The sequence below is a fragment of the Pyrgilauda ruficollis genome, unplaced genomic scaffold, assembly GCF_017590135.1.
Source record: "Pyrgilauda ruficollis isolate IOZ18807 unplaced genomic scaffold, ASM1759013v1 scaffold18, whole genome shotgun sequence".
NCBI lineage: Eukaryota > Metazoa > Chordata > Aves > Passeriformes > Passeridae > Pyrgilauda > Pyrgilauda ruficollis.
In genome coordinates, this window is record NW_024516984.1 from 5,249,920 (window position 1) to 5,262,983 (window position 13,064).

Consider the following 13,064-nt stretch of genomic DNA (forward strand, 5'->3'; position numbering starts at 1 on the left):
AATTTCTTTCTTTCTGGGGAAAGACTGCCTGCACCACAGGATTGTGTGCACTTACTAGAATTCTAGTAGGAATAGAAAGGAAAGAGTGGCGGGAGAAGTCAGGTCAACTTTGAATACATTGACCTTGAGGTGACATGGTCTGACAAGGCTTGAATGAGTTGCTTGGCGTATGAATGCAGATTGTGGCAGGGATCAGCCTTTGCTGCTGCAAGAGGCTTTTTAATTTTTCTGCAGTGCCATAGATAGATGGGTTCAGGGAGACTTGGTGTCTCTCTAGAGGATATTAAGGCTTAGAAGGGGTTAAAAGTGACCAGTGGTTTGGGACTGTTCGGTTTTTCTTAGATCTGGTTTTGCATTATAGAGCACACACATGCTTTGATAAACCAGCCATGATTTCTGAAGAAGTAGGTACAGGTACATTAGATCAGATCCTCATTATTCTGCTGCTTGACAAAGCAGAATCATGAGCTATTTTGAAGGCTTATGGCATGCACAGTCTCTGCAAGGCTCGTCTGACAGCCTGCAAGAGCAGCTCAATCCATGTCAGTAATTCCTTCCAGCATCAGGCTTTCAGGACCAGGCCTTCATTATGTGCACATCTGGTCTTCACAGCTTGGGATAAGATGAGTCTGTCTTGAACTGTTCTTGTAAAAGGGCACTGCCAAGCCAAGCAGCTCAAAACACAACTGCACCACCAGAAGAGCTTTAACCTGTTGTAGGAAAATATTTGTCCTGATTTAGTGCATAGGAACCCTAAAAGCAAAATGAACTAGGTACTGCATGAGAAAGGTGATCTTGGTCTTAATGTTCGTGTAGTTCAGTACTGGATCTATATTTAGACAGCTAGAAGTCAAAAGAAACCATTGCAGATGCAGAAACAGCAATTCGACCAATTACAAATACGTTTTACAATGTTTTTAAGTGCCTTTGAAGCAACTTCACAGTCTTGACTCCAGTAACACTGTGGTGTTAGGAAATGTTCTGCAAGCAGCACCTCAGTCCAAACAGCAATCCTGTCACCTACTGTCTCCAGAAGCATTTAATTGCAGTTAATACCAGTGTGAAGCAAGAATCACATTTGTGTATTCAGGCTGTTCCACAGTAGCATCTGTTTTAGTGTGGCATCTGTTTTAATGCCTGAGAATTATCTGAAATGTCTCTTTTTGATAAAATTTTGACATCTTTGTATTTATTTTATTAGGTTCTCATGCATACTTATTCCTATTTCGATATTTTAATGTAGTGTGCTACATTACATCTGTAGCAGAGAGTGGTTGCCTCAGGCAGCAAACAGGACTGGGAACTGACAGAGAAATAGGAGAATGGATAAAAAGCTGGGCATGTCCTGTGTGGAGAAGTACTGAGAGAAGAGAAGGAACTCTAGTATGGGGGGATTAAGGTCCAAAGGATCCACTGTTACCAGAGGCTCAGCCTGAAACACAAAAGATACGGTTTTACCAAGTTAGAACAGCCTGAAGCATTATTTAGGCTGCAGTCAAAAGGCTCTTTCCCAAAACCAATCCCATGCACCATTCAGGAGTTAGCTCTGGTCAGGAACCACTCCTGGAAGATAATAAAACCCCCATTCTGTGGAGGATAGGAGAGTATGAGATTGTGGGCTTGGGCTGCACAAGACAATTATCTCCAACATGCTTCATTTACTGCAGTGGACCCAACCTTAATGTTCATTAAAGCACAACTCCCAGCAGCTTCTGCAGACAGGCTCCAAAGCAGGACTTGCAGTAGGAGATACCTATGAAGAGTTTGACCCAAGTGTTTTGCCCACAAAAGAACAAATGCATGAATGATGTAATAAAATATGTGTGTAATGCCTTACTGGGTTATGCTGTCAGGAATCCACCAACTGTGGCAAGTTACAGAAAGGAGACACTCGAGCTGCCTCCAGCTACTCTGCAGTTAAAGCCTGGTTAGGCCACATAGTGAAAAAGGTCAGAAAGCACATTTAATTTTAAAATCAAGAGGTTTAAAGGAGTTGTCTGGGTGAAGGAAGGGTGCTTTGATTTCATTTTAACTCAGGTCAGCATAGTGCTACACTTAAGGGCTGTTTCAGGAGCACAAATGACATTTTCCTGCCAGCATCATGGTACTTATATGCAGAGAACAGTCCTGACATGGAAATGGTTATGGGCTGAGCAAAGTGCATCTGCCATGTCCGCCCCCTTCTCTGAACGAGGTATTTTGGTGTTATGGGTACAGGAGTTGTGGATTGCCTGCCTTCAGATGTTTTCTTTAGGGTGGCCTTGAGGGTGTCACATACAAGGGGTGTGCTCTGTCTTTGTGCCCTTGGAGATGTACTCTGCCTGCTGGGTCTGAAGTTGCAGTGAGAGTAAGGTAAATCCTCTGGTCTCCTGTAGGTTGCTATCTTCATAGAGAAGGTGTATTTTCAGGATTTAGAGGAACAGATTAAAGGCTCTGACATTGAGAGGTGTTAGTCACACGTGCAGGACAATTCCTGCTGTTGCCTGTTTGTTGCAGCCCAGGTTTCTGGTCTGGTTTGTGGTTGAATGACAGCATTTGCAGCTGGATGTCGACAAGACATTACTTCATACTTCTCAACCCCTGTCTCAGTTTGTGGGTCCACATATCTTGTACTTCCCCATCTTCTGGTTTAATACAGCTCTCTGGGGGATTGCTACCAGAGTAATAAAAATCTCAGATAAAAATTCCAGCCCTCTTTCCCACTGTCTCCACTTTTTGCCAGGCCTGCTGTGGGGAGGAGGGGATCTTCCAAACCATCTCATCTCCCTGATCTGTTTTGCAGTTTACCAGTGGATAACTGAGAGCACTGGGAGCCAGAGGGGTGGCAGGGCAAAGAGAGCAGTAGGAGATGAGCAGGTCACAAGGGAGTCCCGTGACAGAGCTCGGGGGTGAGCACATGAAGCACCTGGGCAGTGCCCCCGTTAGCCACACACAGCCTGACAGCCCCGGACAGGGAGCCGCAATCCCGCAGCCTCCCTGAATCTCTCCTGTCCTGTCGCGTTTGGCTTCTCACATTCAAAGTCGCTCAGTTGTCAGAACAACTTAGTCTCTTGCCTGTGCTCCATCTATAATTCATTAAGAAACCCAGAGAGGTGAAGCTGTTGACATTTCCCACTCTTTTCCCTTTGGAAGGCGTGGGCCGAGCCTTCTTTGCAGCAGGATGTGAATGAACTGCTCTAAACGCAGAAGCCAAGGGGAAGGTGGTGGGAGAGGGACACGCTGCCATCCGCTGCTGGGACACCAAAGCGTGGCATCTGTCTATCACAAACACAATCTTTGCATGTGCCACCATAAACTCGGGCAGGACTTTGCTCAGAAAATCCTGGCCATATCCTGGACTTGAAGTGCACTGCGTCTTTTGGATGCTAGTCTTCAAAGGTGTTCAGGTCTCACGCCAAACTTTTGCAGCACCTTCCCCACCAGTTAAAATTTATCCTTCATGTGCTCCCCAGTGTTGCAGCCTATCTGCTTCACTCCAGATACAGGTTTTTTGGAACCAAAATTGCATTCTCCTCATCATCACGTCAAGCTGAACTGCCTCAGCTCTGCTTTGTCCCTGCAATAGTCGCAAGCAAAAATAACACATTATTCACCATGAAAGCGTGGGTTATGCAACAAAATATCTGTCATTTTGAAACCACAAATATAATTGGGCACTTAAGTGCAATTTTGAGGAATAGCTACAGGCATCATTTATCATAGGGATTTCAATAATGGCAAATATTGATGTCTAAAAAGCAAGAAGTTCCAACAAGAAGAAGAAATTTTATCCAATATAGTGTAAAGATTAGGTTTCTGAACTGGTAGTGACATTGAAATGTGAATGCAGACTATTGTTTAGATTTTTGCCATAGATGAAATAGCCAGGTTTCTTACCCTCATGTTCCAGGCTTTTCTCTGTTACTCTCTTTAAGAATTCAGCATCCCCAACAACTTGTGTGCAGAGTTCTGTGGAAAGGGTACAGTGGAAGAAATCTTCATCTTTAAAGGGCTGTCACTCAGGAAAATCATTTTAAAAACCCCAAACAGTTCCATTGACCACTATTCTGTCTGAGCAGTGTCTGTGTGCATGGTTGAACTGCTTGAGTCTGACAGACTTCCAGGGGTGTAGGTAGGACTGTTTTGAGCCTGACAGATGAAGGGCCCCACTGAACTCCATCTGTAGCAGCAGAGTTTGCACCGAGCTCTGAAGCACCCTCGTAAGAGCCACAAATCCCAGACCCCAAACGGAGAGATTCACCAGAGGGCAGCACAATATCACTTTCTATTGTAAAAGCAGGAGTTAATCGTTTCAGCTGTCAGAAAGCTCTTAAAAATTAGCTGCTTGTTGTTCCATCGTTATAATTTCAAATAAGTTTCTCTTTAAAGCCAGCCTCTGGAGCATCTCCTAAATCCAAGGTATTAGGCATTGATGTTTTAATGTCCAGGCATTCATGTAGTGGAAGCAGAGGGAGTTCAGGCAGTTGTGTTTTCAATGTATGTCTTCGCCAGGTTTCTGTCCAGGGCTACTTGGGGCAGCTGATGGGTGCTGGTCCAGCTTCAAGCATTCCAAGTGCTCTCCTGGAATATTCCCCAGCCTGGGTGAATATTATTTCAGCCTCATTTTTTTGGGAGTCATTAAACAGAAGGAGCACACCCTCTGATGTCACCACATGATAAGGGTTCACATAGGGTGAACCCTAGAATCATAGAATGGCCTGGGTTGGAAGGGACATTAAAGTTCATCCAGTTCCAACTCACCTGTCAGGGCAGGGACACTTTTCACTAGACACTGTTGCTCAGAGCTCCATCCAAGCTGGTGTTTAACACTTCCAGGGATGGGGCATCCTCAACTGCTCTGGGCAACCTGTTCCAGTGCCTCACCACCCTCACTGTAAAAAAATTTCCTTTGAGATCTAGTCTAAACTTACTCAGTTTAAAGCCACTCCCCCTTGTTCCATCACTACATGCTCTTTAAAAATAAAGTCCCTCACTAGTTTTCTTCTAAGTCCCCTTTAGGTGCTGGAAGGCTGAGATGTTTTTGTGTTATAATTGTATTTACTTCTGGTTGTCATGTCTGCTGAGCAGATTCTAGGTCCTTTAGCACTTATGCTAAACTCCTTCTGTTCAAGGAGCTAAGGGGAATCACTTGTCACGTTTTGCCTTCTCAGCTTCCTTCGTTCAGGGCTTCACCTGTCATCAGTCTGTTCCTAGTTATTTCTCTGTTCTGCTTGCACAGGTGTCTGCAGCAGTCACCTCTGCTGGTTCAAGTGCCACTGTGCTTGTCTGTGCTTTTCTGACCTCTTTCTCTCAGCATATAGTCAAAGCATTTTGTGCTGGTTTCCTGTAAATTAACTACATCTTCTGGCCTTGGTCATTCCCTTTGCTGATTTGACTTCTGCCTGGTAGGATGCCTCATGTGTAGCATCAGTCTTGTGCTTCACTCCTGACATCACACGCAGAGGTCTTCCTTGACTGACTGTTTCTGATCTCACTCCTTTTGAAGTTCAGTCTGAGCTCCATCTGCTCTGGCTCAGACCAACACTTCCTAACTCTGTACTGAAGCCTTCAAAGACAGAGCTTTTCCATGGGGCTGCTCCCCATGTATCCTTAACTTTTCTTAGCTTAAATATTATCTTTATTTAAAGTCCTGGAAACCTAAGAATATATATTTAGAATTTTTAAAAACCACTTTCCTTACAGTATTTGTTTAAGTTACATTACTTAGTCTTCTGAGAGTATAGTATCCTACTTCAGAGTAGATACAAAATTATGAACTTAGTAGTAGAAATAATTTATATATCATTCAAGACAGGTTTGTGTCTGCTCTAAAAGAAAATAAAAATGTGTTTCTGTTTTAAGAAAAAGACTTTAAATCCTTATTTCCTTCCTTCCTTCTCCTCCCTCCCTCCCTCCCTCCCTCTACTTCCTTCCATCTTTCTTCTTTATTACAGTATTTGAAAAAAAAAAAAACCTTTTTTCATTTGCATTTTTCATTCTTTTTAATTTTGGGGAAAACCATGGAAGAAAAGACAACAAAAATGATGAAAAATTATTTTGTTCTGTTTCCTTTGTTTTTACATTCCATTTTTATTTCAACACTTTTTTCAAAGGAAAAAAGAAAATGAGAGGGTTTTGAAGGCAAAAGGATTGGACAAAAGAAATGAAAATATTTTTAAATATTTTTTCCTAAGTTTTAGCAGGGCAGAAAATGTCTTTGAAAATTCATGAAAAATAAAAGTTTTAAAGGGAAGTACTTTCGTACTTTCTATTCAACCATCTTAACAAGGGCTTGGAGCCAGTTAAGGCAGCCAGCACAGTGTGCTTTGTAATGTTTTCTAGATGAGGACATTCCATCACCTTTACAGGAATCCATACCAATGCACAGTGCCTTGCATGACATCACAGAGGTCTTTGTGGGCATTACACCAAGTTTTCTCCTGACTAAACCTGATTTGGTTTCCCTTAAGGTCTCTCTGTTTCACAGTCAGTGCTATGACTGTGACTCACAGTAGAAATAACCCAACCTGGGCTTTAAAATAGGGATGAGGCAGAGCTGTGTCATCTGCTGTATACATAATTTTTAGAGTGATCTGCCACTGCTTTTGAATGTTTAATTTTCCAGGCTGTGCCAAGATAACCAGAGAGGCACATTGCTTGGCAGTGGTCACCGCTGAAGAGCGCTGGCTCTTGGGTGTCAGTGCTCAAGACTACCAGTAAGATGCTTGTGCTTTGCCAAGATCTGTGGCACCTGTTCTTCCTGTCTATTTAGGGGTTTGGAGAAGTTGCATAATGTCTGGCTTTCTTGTTTCTTGCCCAAATTGAAATTATTTAGCTACACCTTGAAATTGGTCTTTTCAGGATCAGCAGCTTTTCTTATCTTTTGTTTGTTTCTTCCCATTTCAGTTTATATCCAATGCCATTATTATCTGAAGGGAAAAGTTTTTTTAAAAAGCATTTATCCACTGTGGATAAATTAGTAGGGTTCTTCTTGGAAGGTGTTCAGTGCTCCTTCATGGTTGAAATTAATGAGTCCATTTTATGCAGGAAGAGAAATACTACTTGTAAGAGCTACCCAAGCTACCCAGTCACCTAACTTAGTTGTTATGTGTAACTGATATCTTCTCTGATTTACCAGATTTACTTTGATCTGAATGGCCTTTTTCTGGAAATAAATCTTCTTTTCTCGTAAGATTTTAATAACAAAATGCTGATATATTTTTGTATACAAGTATAATATCAGTACCTAGTTGAATTTGTTTTTACAAAGGATGCTTCTGCTGCAAAGAAATAAATATATGTACATGCATATTTCCTATACCAAAAAAAAAAAAGAAAATATATGCATTAAAGCAAGTAATTAGTGGCTTTAGACATTGTCAATCTTATATTTGTGCTACTTTTTCATTCCCAAAATACATCTGCTCATTTCTTAGCCATTGCATTCTATTTCAGTTTTTATCAATCAAGTCAGCCTGAAAGCCTGTAAATAGGCTTTGCATAACCTGTTCTCAAATTATGGAGGAATTGATACCTTCAGCAGTGAAGAATTAATAACTTCTTTTTAATTTTGCCATGTCAACCATGTATTGCATTAAATGTATGTACAGAATTTTAGAATATATTCTGTACCAAAACTTGTATGTCACAAGTAAGGTTTACCCAGGAGTATTCCCCATGAGCTGCTGTGCTGTAGCAAAAGTTGTGTTTATTCAGGTTCTTAAAAACCACCCTGTTTACTTTGCTCTGTTGTTTTCTCAGACTCAGGTGGGGAGAAGCTAAAAAAGAAAGTTCAGTATTGTTACTCTCCAGACATACTATTAAGAAAATAAGCATGTCACACAGAAATAAGACTGGATCTTATCTGCTGTGAGAAAGGTTTTTGTGGTATTCCTTTTCAAGACTTACCTAGTTTATTTGTCACTGCACTTTAAGCCTCGAATTACATGCAGGCAGGAGGGACTGAGAGAGAGGAGGTGAATGCTTGCTGCAGCTCTCTTTTTGGCTTGTTAACTTTGCAGAAGTTGTAGGTGGTTTCAAAAGCTCACTTTTCAATGAAATTTGCAAATATAACCACAAAATAGATTACTATGGCCCTCAAAGCAGATTTATAAATCTTTCCCTGAAGATCCAAGTACAGAGATGCTGTACTACCTTTTATTAATATTGAGGTTGTAGATAGGTAACAGCTTGTGTTAATATTTGACAAATCTGTTCTATGTAACTGTCAGAAATGTAGCTGAAAATCTCGCTGGCTGGCTGGCTTGTACTTGAAACTGGTTTTCATAAGATCTGGATTTGATAATCTCTCCTGCCAGACTTGTAGCTGTCAGATTCATTATCTTCAAAATTTCTCTTAACGTCTGATGGTGTTTTTCTTTCCTTCTGCAGAAACAGAAGGTGCATGCAGCACAGATGTCAGTCTTCTTCAAGGAGTAACTTCTTCAACCCCAAGTGATACCAGCTCCTGCTAGTACCATGGGGCTAGAGGGTGTTTTTTTAGGCACTGGACAGATCCACGTAATCCTGTGGGGAAGTTTGGCAGCCATGACAACACTCTTGTTCCTCACCTTCCTCATCTTCCTTTGCTCCAGCTGCAATGGGTAAGGCTCTAGGGCTTAATGGTTCACTTTGGACATAGCTTCATGTATAAATAGTTAGCAGGAAATACTTAGGACTGAGGTACAGAAATTAAAAAAGAAAGGTACCTTTTTCAAAGCAAACTTCAGTTTGAACAGTTCTATTCATTCTAAAATCTAATTCTATTTTTCTTTTGCTGTGAAGGAAATACACAATTGTGTTTATTCAGTGGTTTCCCCTAAGCAGAAGCCTGGAGCCCAAGTAGACACTGAGTGTTAGCAAATCACACCCCTAAGCTGAAACTGAGAACGTCAGGTGGGCTAAACAGGACCAAAAAAAGTCTAGGCAAAAAGGAAAGGGAAGTGATTATGTACTTCAGCTTTGCTGTGGCCATTCCTGAAGCATAGGGAATATAGCATTGCTCCTGCCTTTCATGCAAAAATGAGTAAGGATCAAACAGTGGTACTAATTAATGCCTTATGCCTTATCCTTATTTTCTTCTCCATAAGAGGATTCAATTTCACCCATAGAGGCACTTCTACTGGCTTTGTTTATGCATGTTTCAAGGCTCCTTCATGACATGTAAGCTGAGCCCTGCTGACTGCACAGAGAAGCTGGGCAGCCTGCAGTCTGTCCATGGTGCCCTTCCACAGGCAAAGCAGTCAGACCCTTCACTATGAGGAGTGGGACTGCTGTGGTCCATATTGTATATGGGGGGAAAATCCAGGACAGCAGCAAAATCTGCAGTTTGGATGCATATGTCTGTAAGGAGCATGTGCTTTCATCCCTCCACCCTTTGAGGGAATTGTGCGGCCATAAAATGCACTGTATTGGCACAAAATGTGTCTACAGTGGAAGAGTTTGTTTTTCAGCAGGATTTATCTAAAGCCCACCATGCAAAAAACCAGTTGTGGGCAAAAACAGGTCCCAAAGTTGGTTGAAAGCCTAAAAAGCCTAAGTTAGAACGTGTAATTTCATGTGATTCAGGAGAAACACTTTTGTAAATTGTAAGTTGACACTTCAGTATCTTCTTATTGTCACAGTTTGCTGTGATATCTGTGTAAAAAATAGTAGAATTTTTTACATTTATTTAAAAGTAAAAAGTCTATTTTAAATATTCTTTAGCCCACAAACATTACTTTTAGGTACTGTGTATCATCTTTAAGGCCTTTTCCAACCCAAATATGTTTTGTAACACACCAATCCTTGAAACATCTCTAGAAAGATGGGTCAAACCACTGAGTAATCTTTACAGTTACAGAGATACATTGCCTGAAATATTCTGGTGATGTTTTTTAATAAATTCTTGTGTTGCTAGTTTGGACATAATATCTTCTGTTTCAGGTCATTCTGTATGGCAGGTTGTTTATGCATAAATGCAATTGTGCAGAATTTCTTCCTGGCTTACTCTTCAAAAATGGATGAGGACATAGAAAACTGAATAAAATTTGCTCTTTCTAAAATATCAGAGTCAGAAAAACTTCCAGAGAGGAAATTCAGCTTTTAACTTTCTCTGCTCTTCATTGGTGCATGCTCACTTGCTGTTTTGTTACTTCCCAATTAGGTAGAATTTTAACAGTTGCTGATATGGAAGTACAGTTCACTGCAGACTTTAGAAGAAGCAAAAATTTCATATTGTCAATATTTTCTCACCTTTTTATTTGAATTTTCATCTAGGGGAAGGACTAACATTATTTTAAGCTCATACTTTATTGCAGTATTTCTGAACAAGAGCTATATTTCCCAAATGGTAAAAACTGGAAATGTGATCCATACTTAGACTCCTATGAAGGACCCAGGGAAGTGGAATTCCTTTAAAACTGTAGTCCTCTGCTGCTGTGAAATTTGTATGCCTTTTTGAACTGCTCATGCTTATTATCAATTTGACTAGCATTTTTAGTTATCTGGATTTTGTTGGCCTTTTCTAATTCCTCATAGGATACACACTTTTTTTCTGACACAGTTTAGGGGACTTCCTAAGTAGTCTGTAACCAGAATGTATATCTGAGAATTTCAGATATTATTAAATAGAAGAATAATATTTCTATTATCATGGAACCATAGAATGGCCTGGGTTGGAAGGGACTTTAAAGATCATCTAGTTCCCTGTCATGGACAGGGACACGTTTCACTAGACCAGATTGCTCAGAGCCCCATCCAGCCTGGCCTTGAACACTGCCAGGGATGGGGCATCCACCAGTAGTTGCTTCTTGGAGCAATTTGTTCCAGTGTCTCACCACCCTCACAGTAAAGAATTTTTTCCTAATATTTAATCTAAACCTACTCCCTTTCAGTTTGAAGCCATTCCCCCATGTCCTGTCTCTACATAATTATTTGTACTATATTGTAATAACCATCAGTCACTTCTCACTGTGATCTTACATTGAGTGAGAAGGAGAGTTTTGTGTGTTTGTTGTACCTCTTCAGTTATGTTTATCACCATTCTGCCTCAATGGTGTTTTTACACAGAGGTCACACCAATTCCTGTAACAATTTTCAGTTATTCCATTTTCAGTATTATTGTGAATCGCAGTTCTGTTCCCTGCAGGAGTGTAAGGTCTGTGAATGATTGGTGTTTGTATATTGGCATAATTTGTAGTAAAAGTTCATGTGCCTTTTTCATTAAGGGAAAAGAAGGCCAAAAGTCAGAATGGAGATCATGAAAATCTGATGAATGTGGTGAGTATTTATTTCTGGCAGCTTGTGTCTGTCTTGTGGTTGGTTTGTACCAAGCTCCTTGCAAAATACAACAGATTAGAGAATAGCTCAGGAATTTCGAGATGGTTGACCATGGGAAACTTTAAAAGTTGCAGAGGGGGGAAGAGGAGGAAAATTTGTGTAGATCCTGATAATCTGCACTTTCTCAGTGCCTGTTCTGCCACCACTGCACTCCAGCCTTCCCCTCACTCCATTTGCAGCCCAAGGCAGTGTACCCTTTGTCAGATGCTGTCTTCTCACGGGTTAAAGCCATAGTAATGTCTATTACCATAAAGCTTGAAAAGGACATCACTCTGGACATCTTTGCACTTATTTCTTTTTAACATCTGTAAACACAGACACTTAAATCTTTGAATCTAGTTGGCATGGTTTGCTTCTCCTGCCAATAATACCTGTGGGTCAGAGCTCCGGAGATGAGAATGAAATTGTTTGTTCATGTGAAGGTTCATTCTGACCAGCGGTCCCTGGTCTGTGTTGCAGCCTTCCGAGAAGGAGGTGTTCAGCCATTCCATCACGAGCTCGGTCACGGAGCCTCCCCCGAACAGTGAACAGAACGGAGCCCTCAGCAATGGCGAGGGTAAGTATGGCAGCCCCTGCGGGTGGGATGAGCCAGCGGCCCCATCCCAGTGCATCCCTCAGGTTTCTAGCCATCGGCTTCCCAAGCACACAGGCAAGGCATGTGTCAGAATACTCTGCACGCCTCTGCAGGTCTGACACCAGATCACACAGAACTTACAACCAAGGTAAAAAATGCCATGGAGTAGTTTGCCTCGCTGGGAGGTCAGTGGAGATGATCATCTCATGGAGATTCGGGTGGTTTAGGCTGCATCTCCACTCCACTCCTGGGCATGCTCTGGTACAGCTGCTGCTCCCAGTCCTCCACACCAGCCAGCACTGGGAGGAGGTGCTGAGGTCCTCTCCTGGGCCACCAGGTCTGGGTCACCAAGCCATACCTGCAGATTGACCAGGTGATCAGGCAGAGAATGGGACCTTCCCTAATCTTGGTAAGCTGTGGAACTGGGATAAAACCAGAAGATGAAGCTGCGCCTTAGAGTTTCAAAAGTGCTCCAGGAGGATGTGGACATATTTCAGGTCCTCCTCCAGGGATTACAGCTTTAGGTCACAGTCCTGTGCTGTGCTGTCACTTATATTTTCATATTTTAGAAAACAGGCAACATAAATAGGCTTCCTTTTTTTTTTTCCTTAGTCTTTGCTTTGCTGAACACTCAAAATGATTCACCCTGAAGTATCACTGGAAAATATTTTACTCAGCTGCACCTAAAAATAAACTCACTCTCAGCTCAGAGCCACTGGGAGCCAACTGTTGTCTTCACACTAACACCAACACCAGGGGCTGTGCTCCAACTTAGAGCTCTCTCCTCATCTCCTGCAAGCAGAGGCTAAGCTATTGAGACTTTGCCCCTTAGAGACAAGTATCCAAAGTAATCTTTAAACTTTGTTTTTGCAGCTAATTGCTGTTCCCATCCATTGGCTTGTTGTGTATGTAGGTGTGTGGTTCCCTGAAGGACTTGATGTGCAGAGCAAAGCCCTGCAGAATGGAAGTATTTCTTCTGCCATGAGTCACCACATGTGCAGCTGTCAGAGCTGCTGCTAAAAGGTGTGCTGTCAACCAGCAGACAGTTTTCAGACTGTCTGATATTATACTCAGCTTATACTCTGCATAACAGCCCTTCTGAATAACAGGAACCCCTGTGCTTTAATTTTTTACTTATACTTTATGCACTTTTTGTTAATAGTTCTTTTTATTACTGTTTCTGCTAGCTTTT

General features: G+C 41.7%; 1 protein-coding gene across 3 annotated transcripts in view; it reads left to right on the forward strand.

Annotated features, from left to right (window-relative positions):
* PAG1 (phosphoprotein membrane anchor with glycosphingolipid microdomains 1) overlaps positions 1-13,064 on the forward strand; it is a 107,423-nt gene that overhangs the window by 81,055 nt on the left and 13,304 nt on the right. For all 3 annotated transcript variants that reach the window (XM_041464527.1, XM_041464526.1, XM_041464528.1), the window contains 3 exons: positions 8,371-8,582; positions 11,187-11,238; positions 11,758-11,854. In XM_041464527.1, the coding sequence (XP_041320461.1) occupies positions 8,458-8,582; positions 11,187-11,238; positions 11,758-11,854 (274 nt within the window). In that variant the 5' untranslated portion in view covers positions 8,371-8,457. The remainder of the gene's footprint in view (positions 1-8,370; positions 8,583-11,186; positions 11,239-11,757; positions 11,855-13,064) is intronic.